Below are 24,357 nucleotides of genomic sequence, written 5' to 3'. Positions count from 1 at the left end.
CCCCCGCCCCCACCCCCGTGTGATTGGATGACATGTGACACACCTCACCCCTCACTTCTCTCTCACCCTTCAGACGAGAGGAGAGGAGAGTGGAGGGGAAACGAAGAGAGGAGCGGAGACTATCATCCTCATCTGTCTCCCTTCCTCCTGGGGTCTGCTCGGTCCATGTAATGTTGACCTGCTGGATGGAATCACACCATTCTCCCCTCCTTGCATCCCCTCCCTCCCTGGTTTCACTCTCTCCTCTTCCTCTCGCTCTAAGGCCCTATCTCAGCAAAAGTGTCTGCGATGCCATTAGCACACCTGAAATAATAGCACTGGTGACAAATGCCGGGAAGAGAGGTTCATGCACCGTACGAGAGAGAGAGAGTGAGACAGAGAGAGGAGCGAGGACGGAAAACTATGGGGAGACGGAGGCAGGAAGGAATGACAGAGGAAGTGCGTGTGTGTGCATGTGTGCGTGCATGTGTGCGCGAGTAAGATGGTAAGCGTGTGTGATGTGGATTAATGAGTTCTCTCTGTGCACTGCAAAAATGAGTGACAATTTAACTCAAAAGTGTAAAAAGAATATCATGGGTGCATTTCTTATGATTTCAGAGTCAAATTAATACTTTGTATTTTCCTGTGTGGTTTTAGCCCAGCCTTGCTTGTGAGAGGACCTATTAAAGTGGAGTCTGTGACCTCATGACCAGCAGCACAATGTGAAAATTGACTGGCTCCATTCAACTCTATTATTATAGGCCTCCATTCTGCGTGTGCGTATATGTGCGACGTGCGTGCGTCCGTGCATGTGCATGCATGTGCATGTGTGCTCTTGTAATCTATGGACGTGTGTGTGTGTGTGTGTGTGTGTGTGTGTGTGTGTGTGTGTGTGTGTGTGTGTGTGTGTGTGTGTGTGTGTGTGTGTGTGTGTGTGTGTGTGTGTGTGTGTGTGTGTGTGTGTGTGTGTGTGCGAGTGTGTGTGTGAGAGAGAGAGTGTGCGAGTGTTTGTGTGTGCATGATGGTGTCTGCGTGTGCGTGTGCGTGCGTGTGCATGTGTGTCTCTGTGTATATGCGTGCGTGCGTGCTTGCATGCAATGCAATGCTGTGCGTACATGCTTGCTTGCATGCATGTGCGTGCGTGTGTGTGAATGTGTGTGGGCTATGTGTGCATCTAATTTCACAGTTCTCGCCACGGTAAAGCAGATGTTCATCACATATGTACTCTATAGGTGCTGTGATCTCCCACAGGAGATCAGGTAAAAGTGTGGAGAATAATATGCTTGCAAGTACACATGCAACTTCTCACTTCGTGTAAAAATAACCCCTTCAAGGTATAGGACCTTTTTCAATCTGCTTTAGCACCACAACCCACAAACTCCTTTTAGTTAATATGATATTATAATGGCGTGCAGAAAGTGGCGTGCAGAAAGTAGCAGCTCTACATATACTCACAACGCATCGCAGTGCAAGGCGCTGTGAGCTTGTATCTGCTATGTTCAGTGAGCAACTCTGTCGTACGACAAAGTACAAATCAGGCTTATAGCACTGTTTAAAACCATCAATATTGTACATACTACTTCAGCACTTTATTATTTATTCCCCAGCATGATATATACTACTAGAGAGAGACACGCAGAGTTTTAATTCAGTGGTATAAATGTAGGCCTATTCATAAAAGCCTTTGTTGTATCAGAACGGGAATGTGGAATGCATAAAACATATGTAAACAGTGCGGCTGTAATATTTGTATATTATAGCATACAATGACATATTTACATTTAAGACCATTAAATGTAAGACCATTAGGATTCCTGACAAATTATATGCAGATACATTAATGTGGGCCTGCTGCTAAACTGAAAATAGCTTGTTTGGGAGTTTCATTTTAGGAATCAAACTCACAAAGATCAGTAAAAGAGACTATATTTAGTTGAAGGAAAACTCTAAATCTTAATTCTGCTATAGGGGTTTGACTTATTAAGGCTTAAACTATACAAATGTCGGTGTATAATTCGTTTCACCTCTCATTCCATTAGATGTAATTTCCTGGGACTCCAGTAGAAGGCGCAAATGATTAAGCCTTAATCCATGTTGGGCGAGAGCAGCAAAGTAACATTTAAGCCAAGTTGTGTGTAGTGTAGTGTATAGTGTCCTGCACGCGCACACACACACACACACACAGTCTTGAGAACTTAATGCTCAGACATTACATTGTTTCGCTGGATATGTTATTGATTGGCTTCGTCATTTTAGATTAAAATTGGGCTCAATCATGTCACTGTCGGTGTCATTACTTCAGTCACTACTATATTAGGTCATAAGCATACACGTCCGTTCTATTTTAACTCCGTGTAGTTATTCCCTGGGGGTGTTGGACACGTCAAACTGTGTTAATAGATATTTGTAGCAAGGCCACTGTAGCTGCCCGTTATCGATACATGAATTACGCATGCAGGTGTGTCCCTTTCAAACAATTGCTCGCAGAAACAGCTTCCTTTATGCTACCTGAACGGAAGAAGAAAGGAAGGGGGAAAAAGTCGCGTACCACGTTTTTAAAATAGGCCTAGTTGGATGCAAGAAATGACTGTGATTAGGCCTAAGACTGTGTTAATTAACAACAAATCATTGTGCAGACTCAGACACTATTGGCTCTATATATAGGGCCGTATAGGCCTAACCTATTCTAAATACATTTTACAAGCTGAAACAAAACAAACTCATATCTTTAATACATTTTAAAACGCACACCGACGTGTCCTTGAAAAATAAATCAACAAAAGAAAAACAAATTGCTGTCATTCCACAAGACCTACGCCCCCTTATCGAAGAAAAAAAAGCCTTCTTCTTTCTGTATCAAAGCACATGATAGCCCACTTAATAGGGTATAATGAAACGGCGTGGGTTACTCGGTGATGCGATAATATGCCGCTAGTTTAAATGTAGGCTAATTGAATAAACTGAGGAAAAAAGAAAGGAATAAAAGGAAAAAAAAGAAAACCCTTAGTCGCGTTAACGTAGGTAGATCTATCTTTCTAGTGCAAACTTTGTAGAGGAGTGACAGAAAACAGAGCTCTGGCCCCTTTGCAGATCCCAACACGTTTGGGCGCATAGCTGCAGGGGCTGTAAAAAAAAAAAAGTTTGACCCCAGTTTGACTCCTGAACCGCAGGCCTGCCAGTTGCTCTCAGTACTTGTAACACGCACAGACAACAACCATTATTGGCAATCACTAATATATAAGGCAAGGGCAATCGGACTATCACTGATTTAATTATGGGGTTAAAAACTCCGGGCTGGTCTTATTTAAGGCAATCAAATAGGCTATAAATAAATAAAAGGTTTGTGTTGGTGAGACTGGATATTTGTCACCTATCTTTAAACTCTATAGCTATTTAAAAAGTTGGAAGGTTTAAAATATAATTTGTGGAGAGAATAAATTAGGCTCTATATATTATAGGCTTATATCTCCGCATTATTGTCTATGCCAATGCGATTTAATTTAGAGTATAGCCCATCCATGAGTAATTATGGTTTGAATACCTACTTTTTACAACTTTTCCCTGTCTTTTTTCTTTCTTTCTTTTTTTAACGTATATTTAATAGGCTAACTATTTGTTTAATTGGAGAAGTCAACGCGCATATAGGCCATCTATCACATTGCAGTTTGAATATGTTTTTTCCCAAGCTGCTGTCAGTGGAAATGCAGCCGTTTGAAAGTAATACCTATACGCATTTATTATAAGGACTCAAGGCATTATCGTCCAGGCAAAGCGGATTAAACAGAAATTATGGTATTTAGCCCCCTTCTTTCAGGACACTAAAATGCACTGACCCTCACGAAAACGCTGCCTAAAGAGGGAAAGTGGTGGTCTACTACCTCTTTATAGCAGCTAATTGAAGCATCTTAATTACTTTATAATGCTATTCTTGTTCTTTTACAGTGGACGGGCGCCGCACGTTAATTTAGTCTATAGTTGCTTTGCAGTGAGTCATTAATTTAGCTATTAGTCCTACTTTTAAGTTTGACCCAAATCTAATGTCAATATTAGGCTACAGCTATTATAATATATAGGCCTACTATTTAAAGAAGCGTTAATTTGTCAAAAACAGAATCACATATTAGACTATACCTCAAAACAAACATTGGGTTAAAATAAAGTCAATTTAGCACTAACAAATAGGCCTATTGTATAATTCTTACAATAATATTCATGTTTGGTTGTCATTAATTTGCCTATATGGCTAATAAGAAAAACCAAAAGTGGAGCCTTATTCTATACTTACCCCACATTATTCCAAAATGATGATCAAATTGAAAAATTAAATCAAATAAATAGTCGTCCATCAATCGGGCTGTTAAAAGACTTAACTCTATCAAACTTAATTGAGTCTGTTTCTCCGTTATCTCGGGATTAATTCCGTGCGTGTGTCGTGGCTCCGTGGCTTTCCCACCGAGCGCGTCGGGTCGTCTGCCCCGAGAGCCTCTCCGGCCGGTGTGGGGGGATTTAATAGTGATTTCATGCCTGTAAAACCTGGTCCGCTGGATCCCACCTCACCACCGGGGAATCGCTGAATGTGTGAAGCCTATATTATCTGTTATGACACTGTTGCTGCTGGCACCGGGGCATTATGATCGATGACAGACGCTACTCGGGCAAACTTCAAACACCTTGTCACCGGGAACATTTGGAGTAACACGTTATGAGTAGCGACGGCTTATGGCATAATCAGGCGATAGTGCTCTTGCCCGCATGCATGCACTCTTTCTCGCCGTGAAGTGATGAGAAGAATTAACTGCACTTATACATTTCCCCCAAAGAGCAGATTGGAGGTCATTTTAGATACATGTGATAGTCTATATCCACTATTTCATTACTTTGATTTGTATAGATGAAAGAAAAGTTTCCATTCCACATGAATCTCTCATTAATATTTGACCCATCTTATATAGGGCTATATGCAGCCACAAACTGTTAAAGGGCAATAACAGTTTTATTGTAGAAGTGCATCATGTTTGAGGAGAAACGCCTGTTCCAAGAGGGAAAGGTTAGCAGTTTCTCAAGCAAATCAGGGGATGACGGCGGTTTGGTGAAGTTTTATCAAAGTAGGCTATGTGAGCGCATTTATAAACTGTAATTAAGGAATGTGAAAAATTAGTGTATGGAGCGTCAGAGAGAAGAGAAGAGAAGAGAAGAGAAGAGAAGAGAAGAGAAGAGAAGAGAAGAGAAGAGAAGAGAAGAGAAGAGAAGAGAAGAGAAGAGAAGAGAAGAGAAGAGAAGAGAAGAGTGTAACCTATATGTCAAATAACTAATTTTGGCAAATGTATAGGCTATAGGAACTATAACACAATACAAAAGACGTGTTTTCCATTTGCGAGCAATGTTTTTGTTTTGCGCCTCCTTGCCAATGTGGCCTCGAACCGATCAATCATCTGAGAATTGATCACGTTGAGAACCAATAGGGGGCTCCCATCGCTGCGCACCGCTTTCATTGGACATCCATGTCAGACTGCGAGAGCGTGCTGTTTCTGGAGCGGCCCATTCGCCCGTTGGTGTGGGGGGATGAGGGACGGAGGGCACAGCACGAATGCCGTTCTCCTAACAGGAACGCTCCATGTTTTGTTTTTGAACTTTTGCTTCATATATCAGAGTAAACCGTTTGGTTGAACGGCGTTGTTGAGATTGATTGTTTTCACGAAATGCCCCGAATTGTAAAGCCATCAAAGAAATGCATCAAATCTCCCACCCAAGTTGACAAAAGTGATCAATTTAGATTTAGCAGCCTTAACTCCGCTCTGTCCACTCTATCTAATGCGTCCCATACACTTTGCAACGCAAATCACACATAGCCTAACGCAAATGACAGGCAGTCTATAGCCTATCTATAACATATGCATGGAAATATAGTCCAATATAGTCCTAATGACCCATGGCCCTTTCCAGATTCCATCAAAACTGATTGATCATAACAACCGTTTATAACAGAGGATCTAATCTATTAGAAACTATATCTTGGTGATGTTACTTTATGGCAAAGCAGCTTAATAGTTTTAGACACATTTGTATCTTTATTCTGTCTGAGAGGAGAGTGACAGCTAAAATATACCTTTCTTACTAGGCTTTAAGACAACCACAGCTTTATATATAATTAAAAATCACTGACCTGCGTATACATATAGATCATAGATGGATTGTGTTATTACAATTCCAAATGAGCTAATGCGATTATACGCTGTTTACAAGCCGAAAAGTGGATGCTCTGGTATCGCAAAATATAGCAGCCCTATATTTTATAACACAATATCTCAGGCGTCCCGCAAAAAAACCCCGATCCGTGTTTAATATTAATAATACTAATCATAATAATATAGCATAGGGCATATCTGTCGACATTATACTATAGTTGAGGTATTCGCTAGCATATCCCAGTGCCATATACTATACGCTGACTGGAGCTCAGCTTGCATTGCATGCAGGGTCCCTCCTCCGCGCAGCCCCCCTCCACTCGGAGCGACTTGATGCAGTCCATTGCATTGTGTAAGACACGACCTGTTATGGCCACCACTACTTCCGGGTTTCAGCAGTCTGGTCCAGATCCACTCGTCAGCCGCGCTCCGCTCAACACACATTCATTGTACACACACACACGCACACACACACGCGCGCACACACGCACACACACTTACACACACACACGCACACCACGACACGACGGCCAGGCGGCTTCACATTCACACACTGCATCGATCGTGGCTCCTTTAAGAAATACTAAGCCAGAATTATCACCCCACCTCCTCTTCATCTCCTATAGACGCTTTTGCATAAAAAATCAACTCGGGAGCCGAGAGTGATCAAAGAAACGAGAGAGAGAGCTTCATTTTTTTTTACTGTGATTTGACTATTAACATTTAGGTGTGCGATCCTGGTTGGAGGCGCGCGTCGGACCATCATTCATTTGGTACTTTGACAAGCCTCGCGCTTGATTGACAGGCGGAGTGGCAAAAAGCCATGAGAGTCGCTGGTTTTGTTTGAGGGGTATTTTCATCCTGCTTTTGGAAAAGGAGACTGGTGCTCTCGCCCCGTCGCCGCGGCCGTCCCGAGGATAGCAGAGGACCTATTCGCCGTGCCTGGGCTAAACTTGAGCAAGAAGAAGGGGGCTGGCTTCACCGTTCCCTGGAAAGACATACGGATTCTGTTGCGAGATCTCCCCATTTGGAATTTGCGTGCTCGTTTTCTTCTTCACCCTGGCCTCAGAGGGGATATATCTAAACTGAAAGGAAGACGAGGGAGTAAGGAGGGTTATGGCGCAACGGGTACGTAGGCTATCCCCCCCCAAAAAAAGTTTCTGTAACTCTACTGTGCTAGAATGCAAGTCCGCACTGTAACGTGGCTAATGACATACGGCTCACGGTGAAACTTTCTCCCGTCTTCCCCGCGCACGCAGGAGACACATTTTCGTGTTTTGCATCTACGGCTCTCGATATTACGCACGGACACATGCACTCATTTGATCAACAGTCGGCCGACTATGGGACGTTGGAAGTGTGATCATATATCTGCTATTTTTCAAATTGGTTATGACAGGCCGGTTACTGGAAGCGAAATGGGGAGGGCACGGAGGCTATAAACAAATCTCCAAATTTATCCCAAAGTTGATTTATAAAGCCAGCATCAAGATTTGAGTTCGGACCTCTTAGTTGTTTTTTGTTTTTTAATAAAAAATAAAACTTACACACGAGGTGTTCCTGTGGGCCTAATGCAAATGTTACCATCAGTTGTAGCTCATCATAATTTCGTATATAGCCTATACACTTAATTCCGAAATTTATATAGGAAACATGGAATATTAGCATAATGCCGTTGAGGTACCTTTTTAATAATGAGGTGATGACAAATGCTTTGATTCATACACTCAGGGACCACTCCATGGTGGGGTGACCGAAGCCGGGATCTTCACATGAATAGTAAACATTGTAAAAGCAGAGATCTTGACGCATAGGTTATAGGCAACATTTAAACTGGATATAGTTTGGCACAATTCACGGTACCATGCTGTGACTTTGCACCTCTGGGTTTGAGGTCGAAATGTTAGGGTTTTAAGACAAGTGATAATGCCCCTTTCTCACTTTCACCGACATTACTTTGACACTTTCAAAGGAGCACTATTAATAATTAAAGCAACTCATTTGTCTAATAAGCACATCACAGATAAACAATAGGCTACTTTGGGGTTTGGCCTGGTTAATATTTTGTTTATACATTTAAGCAACGCAATCAAGCGTTTAACAACAGCTATAGTCATTTAGTGGTGTGAACATGGAGATAACTATATGCCTTTTGAACTCAGAATTAACACTTTTCAGGAAAAGTTTATGGTAGCCTATATACGCAGCCTACCACTAATTAACATAATTTGAAAAAACAGCACTCATATTTAATTGAGTTTGTTGCATATATGAACCAGTGCACTTTAAATAACATGCAAATTACCTTTCTATAAAAGTAGAAAACATTGCAATTACGAGGGCATTTGTTGCTGTATGCGTATTGAATAATTATGCTGGCCGCCAATGCTTAAAAAAAGTAATCACTTGTACTATATTTGATCTGCAGTTGGGAAATATTAGAACACAATTATACACAATTAGTAACAACAATTTTCAGCCGCGTAGAAAGAGCACTTTTTTTACGCACAGACCTAAACAAGGACCAAAACGAGCAACTTCTTAATTATCCTGGTTCCTCCATCTTCCCAGTGCAGTGCAGGGAGCTAGGCTAGCTTATCCCTTTATGGGTTCCCACAAGCAATATTGTCACCCAGCCCTGAAACTAAAATAAATAAAATAACCATTCACTTCTGGACACGCGTGTTTGTTGTGTGCACGCAGTACGAAGACTTGCCCCACTACGGGATGGACGGGGTGGGCATCCCGACCACCATGTACGGAGACCCGCACGGCGCCAGGTCCATGCAGGCGGTGCACCTGAACCACGGACCCCAGCTGCACTCGCACCAGTACCCGCACAGCGCCCACTCGAACGCCATGCCGCCGAGCATGGGCTCCTCGGTCAACGACGCTCTCAAGAGAGATAAAGACTCGATATACGGGTAGGTTGGCAGAGCCTCAGCAATGCATGCCTCGTCTGGTGGATTCTAGCCCGGGCTGTTACTGAAAGTTAGCCGTGGCTCCACGCAGGCCTCGAGGGACACGCAGGGGAAATCACGAGCGACAGAGAGCAGGGAGAGATATAGGGTGCGGAGAGAGAGAAAGTGAGCGACTGTACTGTTTGCTATAGCGTTAACTTTGCACCGTTCAGATATAGGCTATATATTTTATGCATTTGGTATATATATTTTTTATAACAATGAAGTTAGACGTATGTATGGCTAATGTTGACCATGTATTTCCGTTTAGGAAGCACTCGAGAAAATGTGAGAGACGTGGAAATAAACATTTTAAATACATTTTCAAACGACCGTAAAATATTGCAATAATAGCATATCTGAATAACCATTTTAAATACATTATTAAATATTACTGTTATTATTATTTTTTATGTAGGCTACAGCAAGGAATATTTGTCAAAGGAATTGGCCATTTACCTACTTATTCATACAATTTAGCTAATTCTAAAGTTACAATTGCTTGTATACGTGCCTTCATTATTAGTTGAGGAGGAATTAGAAAATAATTGTGCGTCATGTCTTATAGACTATAGAGCCAATTAAATTCATATAAAGGATTAGGGTCTGTTCAGAAGAAAATACTAGGTATGCTTGTCATATATTAATTTAGAGGAGTTAATTAAAATTCCCAAGCATGCTGTTAGCACGGTGACTGAACATGACACAAATAATTTGACCACCTCACAGTCTCACACACCACGCTGCCTGCTGCACCACAGCCTACTTGTAGAACTTTTGAGTGCGCCATATTTCCCCTCAAGTTTAGTTTGTCACGAGGAGGAAGGATATACAAAACACACCTCCATACATTTACACGCACGACTTGTAAACGTGATTAAAATGGAACAAACAAAAAAAAGAATAAAATGTGCATACTTGGTTTTCAAAGACAAAGGCACGCTTGTGTGCCTATACGTGAACACAACACAAGAAAGCCGCCTGAACGACTCTAAAGGCTTTTATGTTGTTAGGCGTGCATAGATTGAATCACAGAAGTCGTGCCCGCTGTTTCCCCAGCGTTTCTCTTAAGCTTCCCTGCATAATATAATAATAACATACGCTGCAGCCAGTCCCCATGGGCGCGTTGTTTGAGAGTAGCATGACTGGCTAAACCTAGCCTGGAGTAAGCTTGACCCCGGCGCTGTTCTCTCTGGTGACATTTGCTATTGTATGTTTGTGCGTTCCCAGGCACCCTCTGTTCCCCTTGCTTGCACTGATTTTTGAGAAATGTGAATTAGCGACTTGCACTCCCAGAGAACCCGGGGTGGCGGGAGGTGACGTTTGTTCATCGGAATCTTTCAATGAAGACATAGCAGTGTTTGCAAAACAGGTCAGAAAAGTTTGATTTTTTAAAATATGAATAGCCTATTACTAGTAATGATAATAATAATAACAATAACACGTGGGCTGTAAATTAGCCCTTTGCATGCATGACAAAGTATGGACACAACTTTTGTGCATAAAGCTGAATTAAGTTCCCTTAATATAGTGTAATTACTGTAATATGTTGGAAATTATTGACTTTTTGTTTTTCATACCATTTTTAAAAGTTGACTATTTCTGCTTTTAGATTCGGGCAGAAAAGCCCCTATTTTCATCGAATCCAGAATTGGATAATCTGGTAAGCTAAAACACACACACACACACACACACACACACACACACACACACACACACACACACACACACACACACACATTTATATATATATATATATATATATATATATATATATATATATAGCGCCTATGTATGTATATAGCCTATATGTATAGGCTATGAGTGCAATATTTCTTAGCTCACGTAGATTGTGTCCTCTTCTGTAGCCTATATGTATCTTGACGTGTGCCCATATTTTGTCTATGGTCTTGAGTTTAAGTATTTAAGAGAGGCTGATTGGTGTTCAAAAGTTAAAACAGGACTCGGGGTTATGTTCTTCAATTTAGGCTGTTTGATACCATGATAGCCCCCGGTTGTCATTGCAGATAACCGTCTACCAAGGGCCGCCATTAGACAGCTGTCACAACCCTTTGAACCCCCTTCCTCTCAATGAAAAGTTATTATATTAATGGGGTTTTCCACTTTGTAGAGTTTCAGACTTTCAATATGATATCAAAGTTAAAAAAAAAAAGTCACGACTAGTTGAAGGCTAATAGATCCCTGCACTCTTAGACCTACATGGACTTATTGCATTATCAGCCTTTGCCACATCTCCATATTGTAATAAAGTTGGTTGAAGTTTAATATCAGCTGCACATAAAAATCATTCATATGAATATTTTGCCCATCTGTAGTTAGTTTTATGGAGAAAAACGTGCCTGTTTAATTTCAGGAGATGTGAAGCTCAACCTTTTTATTGTTATTCTAAATGTAATTTTTCAGATGATCCAAGCCATTCAAGTTTTACGATTTCATCTTCTGGAGTTGGAGAAGGTAATATTCTCTTGCCATTTTCTGTCCAGTGTGGTACTTCAGACCGAGGCCTATGAGCTATATTTGCATAAATGTATTTTTGCGAGTCGGTTATAATTAGCATCAAAATCAATCATGGGGCCATTTTTCTTCCGCGTTTAATCACGACGCAAGCTGTTACAACTGGAACGGATATCTATGTGCCCAAATCTCCCCGCGTGCTATAATGAAGTTTAATGTTGGCAGATATTGCATGGAAGGTGAAACATATAGGCGAACTTCGCCGATTGTAGAAGTGCTCTTGTGTCGAGGGCAAAAGGCCACAGACGGCCATCTGTGGCAAGCGAGAGAGAGTGGGCGAGTTTTTCCTCACCAGGCTATAGTAATGCTTAATTTATAGGCTACTCTTTTGCTCAAGGCTGTTGCTTGCGGACAAGAACTGATCTACGTACAAGCTATAGCTTACTAGCCTATGCTTATGAAGTTATTAATTGCTTTGGAAAGTGTTCCTGTGTGTGTGTGTGTGTGTGTGTGTGTGTGTGTGTGTGTGTGTGTGTGTGTGTGTGTGTGTGTGTGTGTGTGTGTGTGTGTGTGTGTGTGTGTGTGTGTGTGCGCGCGCGTCTGTGCATGTGTGTGTGTGTGTGTGTGTGTAGGACCTGCTACGTTTTTATTCACACAAATTATGTGCCCTTACCGGCCGAGTAGCTATAGGCAAAATGTCTCGTTCCAAATATGCATTTTGAATTCTCGGTCAATGGATGCTCTGCGTGGGTCGTGTGTGATAATGTAATAAGTAGACAAAATTAAACAGTTTACCTTAAATGTCAGTCAAGCGGGTCACCCCCCTCTAATGGCCACTACCCGGGGCACTGATGAATTTAACACGGGTGTTGAGTAGACGCTGTAGCCCGGGAGCCCTCTTGTCACTGCCAATTTTCACCGATATCTCTATTTTGAGATGGGAAATAAAGTTAGCCCAGTTCACAAAGCTGGACGCGGCTGATCGCCGAGGGAGCGAGTCGCAACAACCGGCCTTGCCTCAAACAATTTGGGGCCGCTTTCCATGTCAAAAGGGTTTGTGGTTGCACATGTCACTGTCCTCTGTGATGTTCCTTTTTAGTTATTGTGAGATGTCTTTTCTCTCTCCGCCCACCCCCACCCTTTCTCTTTCTCTGTCTCTCTATCTCCCTCTCTCTGTATAGGTACATGAACTCTGTGATAATTTCTGTCACCGGTACATCAGCTGTTTGAAAGGCAAGATGCCCATCGACTTGGTCATAGATGACAGGGAGGGTGGATCAAAGTCAGACAGTGAAGAAATCACAAGATCATCGGGGCCTCTTGATCAGGTATGTCTCTCTCTCTCTCTCTCTCTCTCTCTCTATCTCTCTTCTCTCTCTCTCTCTCTCTCTCTCTCTCTCTCTCTCTCTCTCTCTCTCTCTCTCTCTCTCTCTCTCTCTCTCTCTCTCTCTCTCTCTCTCTCTCTCTCTCTCTCTCCACCACACACACAGCTCTCTGCTCTCACTGCTGGCTATTCAGCTATTCCGGGTCACTACTCCGTTTCTCTGTTATTTGCATATGATTAAGGCCGTTTTACATTCCATCGGAATGAAAATCTTCTGAATAATGTTGCTATTATTGGCCCATTAAGGCTTGATCCCGGAACCGACCTGGGAAGATTAGCTCGAGAAAGCATTGCCATAAACTTGACCTGTTTCATGTCCATTTTAATTTAGTCCCCTCTCCTCTTTCTTTCTCCTCGCTTCTCCACTTCTTTTTGTTGAATCAAAATGCGTTATCAGTGCATTTCTGTTCTATTGGTCTGCTTGCATATGGGGAGAGGTCTACAGCTATCTGAGAGGCGAGATGGATACTGTGGTTTAGGTGCCTTGGTTTCTCCACTGGAGTTCACGGTTCATTAGATGTCTTGTCAGTATTTTTTCTTAGACATGAGTGCACATTGCTTATCGAAGGCACCCCCTCTTTCTTCTTTGCTCAGAGCACAGCGGCCGGCGAGAGGTTCAGTGGCAGTAAGGCGGTTTATGTTTGAAAAGCTACGAGGCATTGGGTATTAAAGGTAGATTAGGGAATGTTTCCTTTTGTGAGTCGCAGCGGTGGCGATATCAGAGATAACCATGGCCTTCATTACGTGCTCCACTGACTGCTGGCACTCGAGGGACATTGTAGTGCGCGCAGGCATGACCCTAATGGTCCATACTGCCGTTAAATAATGATAACAGCGACCATGATTAGAATTATGCAAATCTTAACGCACAGGATTCACGGCCATTAATAGCCTATCGTGCTTCATTTGTACAAAAAGACGCGCGTTTTACTTAACAAAATGGCCTGTTTCAAAAATATTATAGCCTACCTGCATTATAATGGTATGACTTTGGCTTTCGTGGGCTAAGTTCAGCTCCGGTCTATGGACAGCAGAGAGATAAAAAAACAAAAAAAACAAGTGTGCAAATTAAAGGGATTAGCTGGATAGGCCGATATAAAAAGTAATGAAGCGATTAGGCTAAATAATTTAAATCCGCGGACTTCCATATGGTTGAGTGGCTGGCCTGAGCGACGGCCTGGTGTAGTGCCCCGGAGAGAGCGTTAGCCACCAGCTTTTATGTTCTGAAGTGAATAGCCGGGCTAGCAGCGCCATTCATGGGCCGACTGGGACCCGAGTGGAGCGACCCCCGCTTCCTCCTCTGTATCCCCGGCTACTATGACTGATTATGGAAATGAGCAAGATCACCCAGAAGATAATACTTCATTTAATTCAAAAAAAGCAGAATTAAATAACACGACGCCACTTGTGCATTTGAGTGTCTCTTTTGAACAGCTTTATGTATTCTTTGGGGGATTCAGTTGTCAAAAAGTTATTTATTTCCATAGATAGGTCAGGGCACAAATTGAAGCGATATGGAATATATGTATTAAAATAGAGTGTGCTAAAACCCTAGGGTTTTTAGGTATATGAAGAAAATTATGTTGTGCTTGGGGGCACGATGTGGATCTTTAATTGACTTTAAGATAGAGACATGGCCTATTTTAACAATATAACAATGCTCACAACGTACAGTAGAGCCAATTTGGGGCATAATGCTATAGTTATGTTTACTTTGAATGTTAAATAACTCATAGGCATAGCTTATGACAACATGCACCTTGGAAAAGGTTTTGACACATCTAGAATACTGAGATGTGTGTGTGCCTAGCTCAAGTCATATTCAAGCAGTGTGCATATGGGTTATAACCAAATAGTCAAGGCAAGAAAGACAGGGCGCCTTCCTCTCACTCCTGAATACATATATTGTCAATTTAATGGGACTGCACTTCATGACTTACTCGCTGCAGTACACACACACACACACACACACACACACACACACACACACACACACACACACACACACACACACACACACACACACACACACACACACACACACACACACACACACACACACACACATTTTCCTTGAGTTTCGTGGGCTATTTTCTGTGTGACATCTTATCTGCCGTTGTTAGGGGGTGACACCCTTAACGAATTTGCGTCGTGTGTGCATTATCTCGCTCCATATGTATTTTTAATATATGCCCTCGGGCATAAAGTTGAAGTGGACTGGAAACAATGTTGGGAATTTGCACAAAAGAACAATGTTAACAAGAGGGAGAGGAGGCTCATTTATTCATAAACCAATTTATTCCAGTGAGGCGACTGTAGCAGAGAGAGAGAAAAAAATTGTCAGAGGGAGGAGAAAAAAAAACAGTTTTGAATTTATTAAACTCGAGTATCCAACAACGATGACTCTCTGGCTGCATAATGGTGCCTTTGCGTCATATCAGTAACATTTCGAGTGCTCCGTCGTTACCTTCTCTTCCATTGTTTTGCGAGCCTGTCTATGCAGGCAAGTTCTGGAGGGACGCTAGGCGCCCCTTTGAAAGGGAAGCAGAACATAGCTGAGAGGTGAAAAAGTCAGGGAGGCTCTGTGCTGGCTTGTGAATGCAGCCCAGCCAGTTTGGGCTCACCCTGCTCTCTCTGTGTGTGTGTGTGTGTGTGTGTGTGTGTGTGTGTGCGTGTGTGCGTGTGCGTGTGCATGTGTGTGCGCGCGCGAGCACGCTCGCTTGTGTGTGTGCCCATGTGCGCGTGCGTACGTGTGTGTGTTTGCACACTTGCATGGGTGTGTGTTTGTATACTCTGTGTTTTTGTGTGTATGTGCATGCAGTGCACATATTCTGTGTGTGTTATTGTACATTGTGTGTGTGTGTGTGTGTGTGTGTGTGTGTGTGTGTGTGTGTGTGTGTGTGTGTGTGTGTGTGTGTGTGTGTGTGTGTGTGTGTGTGTGTGTGTGTGTGTGTGTGTGTGTGTGTGTGTGTGTGTGTGTGTGTGTGTTCAGACTGGCCTGATAAATGCAGCACCCCCCTCAGGTGTTATGTGAGTGGAGTGACTGGTTAGCACCAGTTGGACTTTCTTAACCCCTTCCCTGCCTCTCCCTGGAGAGCCATATTTGCCTAACTCCTAACACATTTGGCTCATTGCTTCCCCTGGAAGAGTACGTTTGCAGTTGCCCGCGATGCATAGGACTTCTGCATTAAACTCCACTGTACACAAACCTGGGAGGCATGAAAAAAAAAAAAAAAAACTCCGACCATGTGGGTTTTGCAGAACCCTTTAATGTGGAAAAGGCCTCTCTTACACTGTATGCTAAAGTCAGTTCAGCCTCTCCCCTAGGCGTCAGTCCGTGTACATCTCGGGTGCCCTCGGTACTGGGACGATTTGTTGGCTGTGGTTGCCTTTTGCGATTGTCTTGCCTGTTTACCCAGCCGACACTCATGCTCTACCATTCCCTTAATTCCCTGGTCCCTGGATGAAGGCGAGTGGGGGGTATTTCTAGACGGCTATGCATCGTTTGCACAGTTGTCTTTAATTGCGCAGAGAGAGCAGTGGGAGGGGCACAGCAATTTGCTAATGAACTCAGAGGGCTTGGGCTCTGTCGAGTGCTGTAGAGCAGGATACTGGTGCTAAATAGTGCTGAGGACTCACTCCAAGTCCACAAGAGCTCCTCTACTTGATTGGGACATGCCGTCTGGAGTGGGTCTGGGAATAATTGAATTTCTCTTTTTTTTGTTTCCTTTTCATAAAGTCTCCTGACTGTGAACGTGAGAGGGTCTTCAATGGTTATATGTACTCAGAGGTTGATTGTGTTGTGCTGATTTGATTGCAAGGCCTTTCTCTTTTTTTTGCATTGCAGGGTAGTATCCCCTCCCCAATAGAGCGCAATGTGCAGAGCAGGGCATGCTTGATCATATCCTCCAAGTGTTTACTCCTAAAGTCCCATGAATTTAAATGCATTTTTAATTTCTAATCTGTGCTGAGGTAATGTTGGGATTCCTGTCTCTAACAGTATGCAAAGTTTGTTTTGCCTTCGTCCAACTCGGATCTCATTCCAAAACAAACCCTTACTATGTGAGCATGGTTGTTGTGGTCACCGCTTAAGAATTTACTCTTGATAGCGCTATCGCGGTATCTTTTCTCCCCAACAATTGGCACTGTTTGGCCATACAAGCGTTGGTTTCCAGGTCAGTGAGACCCAACAGTGTTGGTTTAGGTAACTCTGGCGGTCAAAAGAGTGACCCCTGCCCCCCACCCCCCCCCCCGCGTGACTCAATGGAAACCCTGGCCGCCTGGGTCAGCCGCTATTTTCCTAATCAGTACGCTGCTATCGCTAATCTATCCGCTTCTAGTTGGAAGTATGGATCGAGTTTCAGCCGACGTACCAGGCACACTCTTTCTCCCTCTTCAGTTTGTCTCCTACTCTCTTTCTCTCGCTCCCCCTCTCTCTTTCTGTCCTTTTCTCCCTACAATGGCACACCGCTGTTCTTAATACAAACTTTTGAGTCATCGTGGTGATTGTTGGTAATGGCTGCCTTTGTAGTTGTATAGGGGAGAGGTTTGACCCCCACCCCCCACCCTTTTCCCCCCTCCTTCCACTACCCCCCCACACCCAGCCCTCCCCTAAATACCCTTTTTTTTCCTCCTCTGGGGAGTGAATGCGGGGCGGCTGTTAGGGATTCAACAAGTGATACAAAGGACTGACCACGTGACTTATGTTTTTCTTAGTCTCTTCATTATTGTGGTGGAATAGCAAGTAGGGGTGATTCTGATTAAGCAAATCAAGGCCAGAGGGACTTCAAAGTCGTAACAGTGTTATGGAGTACTTAGACGTACATATTTTCCTTCCTTGGAGATATTAACGCATGTGCTGGTGCATCGAGAAAGTTTTGGTGCTAACATTGCAATTTCTCTTTTTTATCTGATCCATGCCGTATTCATAAATGAATAGTATCATACTCATATGGATCTGAACTTGAACATTGGCAAGATAAAAAGAGAAAAGCTATTCGTAGTGTAACCACACCGGGTCACAGATACACTGTTGTGATGGCTACAAGACCCCACTTGAAAACGAGAAGTCCTTTGCTTGCGTTTCGTGTTACTTGCGCTAGGCGGCCATGTCTGTCCCCGAGGCCCGCTTGTGGTTTCTTTGGCTAAGTAAACAATAACCTGGCTTAACACATGTGTACTTAGCTAATGGAAAGTTCCTTTCCCTCTTAACCCCCTATGAGCCTCCGACAATGGCACTGTCACAAACGGCCCGTCTCCAAGGGATCCACCGAGAACATCCTCAGATGCAGTGGGCTGCGTGCCGCGGAGAAGTTAAGCTAGCATGGCTAGGTGGCTAGGCTAACAGAAACCGCAGCAAAAACATATCATTATGAAATTACGTCCCACTTCTCATTCACCGCCCGAAAAGGAGAAAATGTGCTTTGTCTGGGGTTCGATAGCCTGGAACAGGGAGAGTGCTTGACTTAATGTTTTTGTTTGGATTTCAGCTTACGGAGAGTAAACAAGGGATCTGTAGCTGCCTGGAAGTGGAAGAACCTTGAGAGAGAGAGAGAGAGAGAGAGAGAGAGAGAGAGAGAGAGAGAGAGAGAGATGAGAATCAGTTTGTCACTTTGCGAGAGTGTGTCATTTAAATGGATTTTCAAAGCTCTGGTAATTATCTCAAACGTGTAATTATCTTTGGTTGTCTCGATGAGGTTAACCTACCAGTTCTAAAAAGCCGACTGGAGAGTACCTGAAGGCTATTCAACATAGCATACTTTACTTGCTCAAGAGACCCAATCCAGTTTTCTCTCTCTCTCTCTCTCGCACCCCCTTCAGCAATTAAAAGGTTATTTCTCCTTGTCTATTGTGAAGAGTTGGGGAAGAAAAGGGGAAGGGGGCCTGACGCAGAACAGAAAGGGGGAGGGGGAGTCTTTTGCCTCTTTCTTTCTCTTTTTTGCACTGTGCATACCATTATCACCCCTCTTTTCATTTTAGGAGCACTAATATTGCAGCGAGCGGAGGAGGAGGGAGAGGAGAGGAAGAGAATGGGGAGGCGTTCTGGTTGAGCACTTGCTCGGCCGGTTATCAGCAAAGCAGATATCCCAGCGTTATCTTGATGCGGTGTGTAAAAAGGCAAAATAAACAAGCGTTCACAACAGCCGTCCTCTCAGCCCTCCTCCCTATTAGCTCACTCTGACAGTGTTCAGGTGAGTGAGGGAATGTGGAAAGAGTTATTGCAGGCCAGCCTAACTCGCCGTTGGAAGTGGCATACTGGTCGATAGCAACCTGCAGCTCGAGGACTAGTTGCACTGACTGTTGCCGCACATGGTGTGCTACATAAAACAATACTTGGCCAACATGATTTTGCAAAGCATTCTATAGGCCCACCTACTATAACACCATACTGTCATCTTTGATTCAGATGTGTCGCAGTCAAAAAGTGTGGTTGTGTTCATGTGCCGAATGCTCACATGCACGTGCATGTGTGAGCTTGAGTGCAATGGTGGGGTTATCTAGATATTTGTGTCTGTACTGTATGTTTGTGCATAACATTATTCCCATGCGCTTTCCGGCATCACAGAGCAAAAAGTAAATATCCATAACATTTCAAAAGATATTCCAGAGACTGGAGAGGAACGGGGGCCAAAATACGACAACCTTAACCATTTTCTTTATTATGGCAAATGAATTGGCAAGGCAACATTTCTTGCATGAGCGCTCGTACGATATGGGCCTTGGCAGAGAGGCAGAGAGAGAGAGAGCAAAGGCAAAGTCCCCCCCCTCCTCCTCCCCCTTCCCTTGCATCTAAGACGCGGCACAATGAGAATGCACTCAATTGGAATGCCTCACCGATCATAGTGGAATCAGAATTTCCAGCAAGGAAAATCTTTTCATGGCGAATTAGGGTGGCGAAGAGAAGAAAAAAAAGAGAGTGATGAAAGAGAGAGAGAGAGAGAGAGAGAGAGAGAGGTATGCACAGCTCACATGCAGAGGCTCCCTGGGCACAGCGCGGCAGATTTAAGAACTTTAGCTAAAGCCACACAGAATAGAATGTGGAAAATTGAATTTACTGAACAATTAAGCATTGAATTAATCTACATCCTGGAATGGAGAGGGAGGGAGGTGAAAGAATGGACAAAAAAATAACTATTGGAAAGAGAGAAAGAAAGAAAGAAAGAAAGAAAGAAAGAAAGAAAGAAAGAAAGAAAGAAAGCCTGACTAACTGAGTGGTAGGCAGTGAAAAATATTTTGGGAGAGATAGAGGAAGAGGAAAAGAGAGCGATGGGAGTAAAAGCATGGCAGGAGAGAAAAATCCACAGGGAAGGGGAGAGTGCATGAGTGGGTGCGTGGGTGCGTGCGTGCGTGCATGTGTGCGTGCGTGCGTGCGTGCGTGTGTGCGTGCGTGCGTGCGTGCGTGCGTGCGTGCGTGTGTGTGCGTGAGTGTGAGAGAGAGAGCGAGATAGGGAGAGGGAGAGAGAGTAAATCCATGGCGGCTCATTAAGGGGACAGTGAATAAATCAAGCGTGTTGCTGTGTGCAAAGGGACAGGATTCCCCTTCTCTCTCTCTCTCTCTCTCTCTCTCTCTCTCTCTCTCTCTCTCTCTCTCTCTCTCTCTCTCCTTCCTTCACTCCCTCCCTCCTCCCCCTATTTCTCTATTTTTGCCCTCTCTCCTCTGGCTGTCTCTGTTTATGCATCTGTTCATCTGTGAATTTACATATCCCATATTGGGAAGGTGGACCTCTCACTACTTGTTATAATGTGCGTGTGCACACGCGCGTACGTGTGCACGTGCATTGTCGCGTTGGCAGAAGGTGTGTGGTTTTGGACACTGCGTGCATGGTAGTCAAGGTGCAGGTGTTTGTTTAGTTAGCAACAGGACTTTGACGGTTGCGTACATGTAGGTCTGTTTGCTCAGGCTATATGACCAACATGTGTATGAGTGTGTGTTATTATGTGTTTACTGGCATTTGTATGGATGTTGCTGTTGCATATGCTTAGTTCTGTGTATGGCCAAGCATACTATGCACAATTGCACATGTGCATGTGCGAGCGTATGTATGTATGTATATGCATCTGTGTGCTTGTGCTGGCCATGTGACTAAAGCAGTGGTTCGCAAACTCTTCAGGTCGAGACCCTAAAGAGAGATTAGACCGTGACCCAAACTATAGTGAAAATAGCAGATCTCTGAGCACACAACCCGCCGCTTCACACCGCGTTGCAAGCTTGTAGATCGGCTATTTGCACTACTTCTAAGTTCTTACTTTGTTTTATTCATGCAGGAATTTCTTTGCTTTGTTGCTTTGTTTGTTTTAAAAAATATCTACAATTAAAACAAAAATAATTAGAAATATATATATATATTTTTTTTAAATGTAGGATATATATATATATTTCATTACCCGAGTCGTGACCCCATAAAAAAATGCTCCGTGACCCACAAATGGGTCCCGACCCACTGTTTTGGAAACGGTGGACTAAAGAATGTGTGCGTTGTGTGATCTCACCCATGCATGTATGCCCTGTAAGTACGTGTGTATGTTAATTGCAGCGTTGGATCAGCGCAGGGCCCGCTCAGTCCGAGGGCGGACTGACTGACTGCGAGTATAAATAGACTCCCGGTCCCCGCGGGGATGCCACCAGGCCCTGTCTCTGCCCCGCCCCCTTTCCCATGGGGCCGAGCGGCCACCTCCCAGCAGGCGAACCGCTCTTTTGTTCAATTACAGCTAATGCAATAGTTTTCCATCCATCCACCCCCGTCCCCACCCGAACCCCCCCTACTCCTCCACACGCGCGCACGCACGCACGCACGCACGCGCGCACGCACGCACGCACGCACGCACGCACGCACGCACGCACGCACGCACGCACACTTTCTAATTATATTCTTCAAGTTGAATTTGTTACAGAATAAAAGGAGAAAGTGGAGAAAAAGGAAAAAGCTACATCTATCCTCTGCATTCCGGTCCCCAGGGTGTCAGGGTATTCTTCCTACCAGAGCCTAAAATAAACAAGTTCTGCTAATTAAAGATACAAAAATTATAATCTGCAGTTAAATTCTTTTAAATAAAAATCCGTCTCTTTTCTTTTTTGGGGGAAGAGCTTGCGAAGAAAACGGAATAAAGCAACAACAACAAAAAACAAAACAAAAGAGAGCGTTAACCATTTGCGCACCGAGCATGTGGTCCGCATTATCTCACTTGTGATGTTTCTCTCTAAGTTATGTTATTCGCTTGTGCGCCAGCATTTTCATTTCAGTGTGTGTCTGTCTACATGCTTATTGTCCGGCTGTAAGGCATTGTTTAAGAGGTGGTTGAAGCAGCATCTCTCCACAGTCTGACGTGATGGTGTGTATCTGTGGCGTCATCGTCTCTCCGCATGTTGCCCCACTACGGAGGGTGTGTATCTGTGGCGTCATCGTCTCTCCGCATGTTGCCCCACTGCGGAGGGACTTTTAGTCTTTGGTGCAAAGCCCTCCAATGTGGAGAGCAGTGATTATACAGCCCAGTAAGCACTGGATTATAATTTCATAGCGTGGAGACATCAAAAGGGCTGTAATGGACACCAAATGTATCAGATTTTGTCATATACAGTACATACAGTATATACAGTGTATAGAAAAATCTGTGGTAATTTAACTCTCAAAGTGTTCCAAATGTAACAAAATGGTAACCTGTAAGTGTCCATTTGGTTTCATGTGCACAGTATCAGAGTTACACATATATATATGAACACTGTATACCGTATAAAACATATTTTAGTCTTCATTTTGTTTAAAGGCCGACCCCGTCTTGTGAATTAATGTGTGTGCTTTTTGCACAATACAGAACTCGACTCCAAAAAACGTTTTCAGAAAACCAGCGCAGGGATCCCAATTGAAAACAGTTGTTCTCTCTCTCTCTCTCTCTCTCTCTCTCTCTCTCTCTCTCTCTCTCTCTCTCTCTACCTCTCTCCCCCTTCCCCCCCCCTCTCTCGCCCTGTGTGCAGGGTTTCTATCACTCATTTCGTCACATATCCCTAAAAGCGTGATGTGCGCACCACATTGCCCCCTCCGTATCTGTTTTCATTCAATAAAAAAAGAAAAAAGCTAAAAGATAGTCTCATGCATGCGAGCATCAGACGAGGTAGTGTGTGTGTGTGTGTGTGTGTGTGTGTGTGTGTGTGTGGTGCGTGGGTGCGTGGGTGCGTGTTTGCTGTAGCTGGCTCGCCTGGCTGTGTGATAAGGCATTAAGATTCCATTTGCGTGTGTTTTTTGAAGTCTTCTTACTCTCCTGTCCTCGGCACTAATGTTGCTTTTCAGAGAGATAAGAGGCAACATCTGTTTCAGTTTCAAGAGTACAGCACCGCTCTGCATGGGGCCTTGCACGCGCGCACGTGTGTGCGTGTGTGTGTGTACAGCGGACTACAGCCCAGTGCATGTGTCCTTGTGTATGTTTATCTGCACGCCTTACTACTGTATGTGTATTTACCGATTCAGCTCACTCTGTGTACTGTATGTGTGCGTGCGCGTGTGACTTTTCTATACACCTTTCTGTGTGTGTGTGTGTGTGTGTACCTGTGTGTGTGTGTGTGTGTGTGTGTGTGTGTGTGTGTGTGTGTGTGTGTGTGTGTGTGTGTGTGTGTGTGTGTGTGTATGGCAGCTGGTCCCCTTCTTTAAAGGTGTAGGGAAACGGAAATGGTGGACATTTTATTTTGGCTATGGGGTCTCAAAGTCTGTGACTTCCTGCACGTGAATTTAGTTTGTAAACAAAGTGACAGAGAGACATGGGGAAAAGCCAGGAGATTATTTATAACCTGTACACAACCTATATACATATTTTAGGATGATGATTAAGTTTAAAACAAGTAATACACTGTCTGGATGTCATCTTGAATGAGATTAAAAACGGAGTAGTTCTTTAATCAAAACCAGCTGTGGAGGAGGAGTAAATGAAGCATGGGAATCTGGTGAGCTTCATTGTTATTGGCTTTTATTGATGTGTATCTCTACACGTCATCAAGCAGCACGTTTTCGTTTTCATGAAGTAATTAAAAAAAAAATGTTATGGACTTATGATATAAAAACACACAGAAATGAGAATTTGCCCATTTTATTTGGCATCCATTGTTATAGGTATGCCCATATGATGACCACGGATATGGTCTAAAAGTGTGAAAAACCTATTTTTCATTTCACTACGCCTTTAAAAGGCTAGGCCCCTCCCACTGGACCGTACCAATCCTTGAATACTCAACAAACCAGTTAACTCCTATGTCCAAATGACTTAACAATTAGCCTGCAATGGCATATACACTTTTTAAAGAGTTATCGTATTACTCAAAGTTTACCCACATAATTCAGGTACTGCTACCTGGCTATTGTGTATTCTGTATTGTAGTGTAGTGGTGTGG

The 24,357-nt window shown here is 43.5% G+C and overlaps 1 protein-coding gene across 1 annotated transcript in view; it reads left to right on the top strand.

Annotated features, from left to right (window-relative positions):
• Positions 1-6,588: 6,588 nt before the first annotated feature.
• The window catches only part of meis1b (Meis homeobox 1 b), a gene marked incomplete at its 3' end in the record, with an annotated part of 47,884 nt that continues 30,115 nt past the window's right edge, over positions 6,589-24,357 (top strand). Inside the window, exons 1-6 of the mRNA XM_079511929.1 lie at positions 6,589-7,292; positions 8,868-9,088; positions 10,355-10,496; positions 10,737-10,787; positions 11,549-11,599; positions 12,781-12,927. Of these exons, the coding sequence (XP_079368055.1) occupies positions 7,281-7,292; positions 8,868-9,088; positions 10,355-10,496; positions 10,737-10,787; positions 11,549-11,599; positions 12,781-12,927 (624 nt within the window). The 5' untranslated portion in view covers positions 6,589-7,280. The remainder of the gene's footprint in view (positions 7,293-8,867; positions 9,089-10,354; positions 10,497-10,736; positions 10,788-11,548; positions 11,600-12,780; positions 12,928-24,357) is intronic.

The sequence above is a fragment of the Electrona antarctica genome (assembly GCF_951216825.1).
Source record: "Electrona antarctica genome assembly, chromosome: 10".
Taxonomy (NCBI): Eukaryota; Metazoa; Chordata; class Actinopteri; order Myctophiformes; family Myctophidae; genus Electrona; species Electrona antarctica.
The sequence above is the reverse complement of the archived record's forward strand: the minus strand, read 5'-3'. Positions and strand labels throughout refer to the sequence as shown.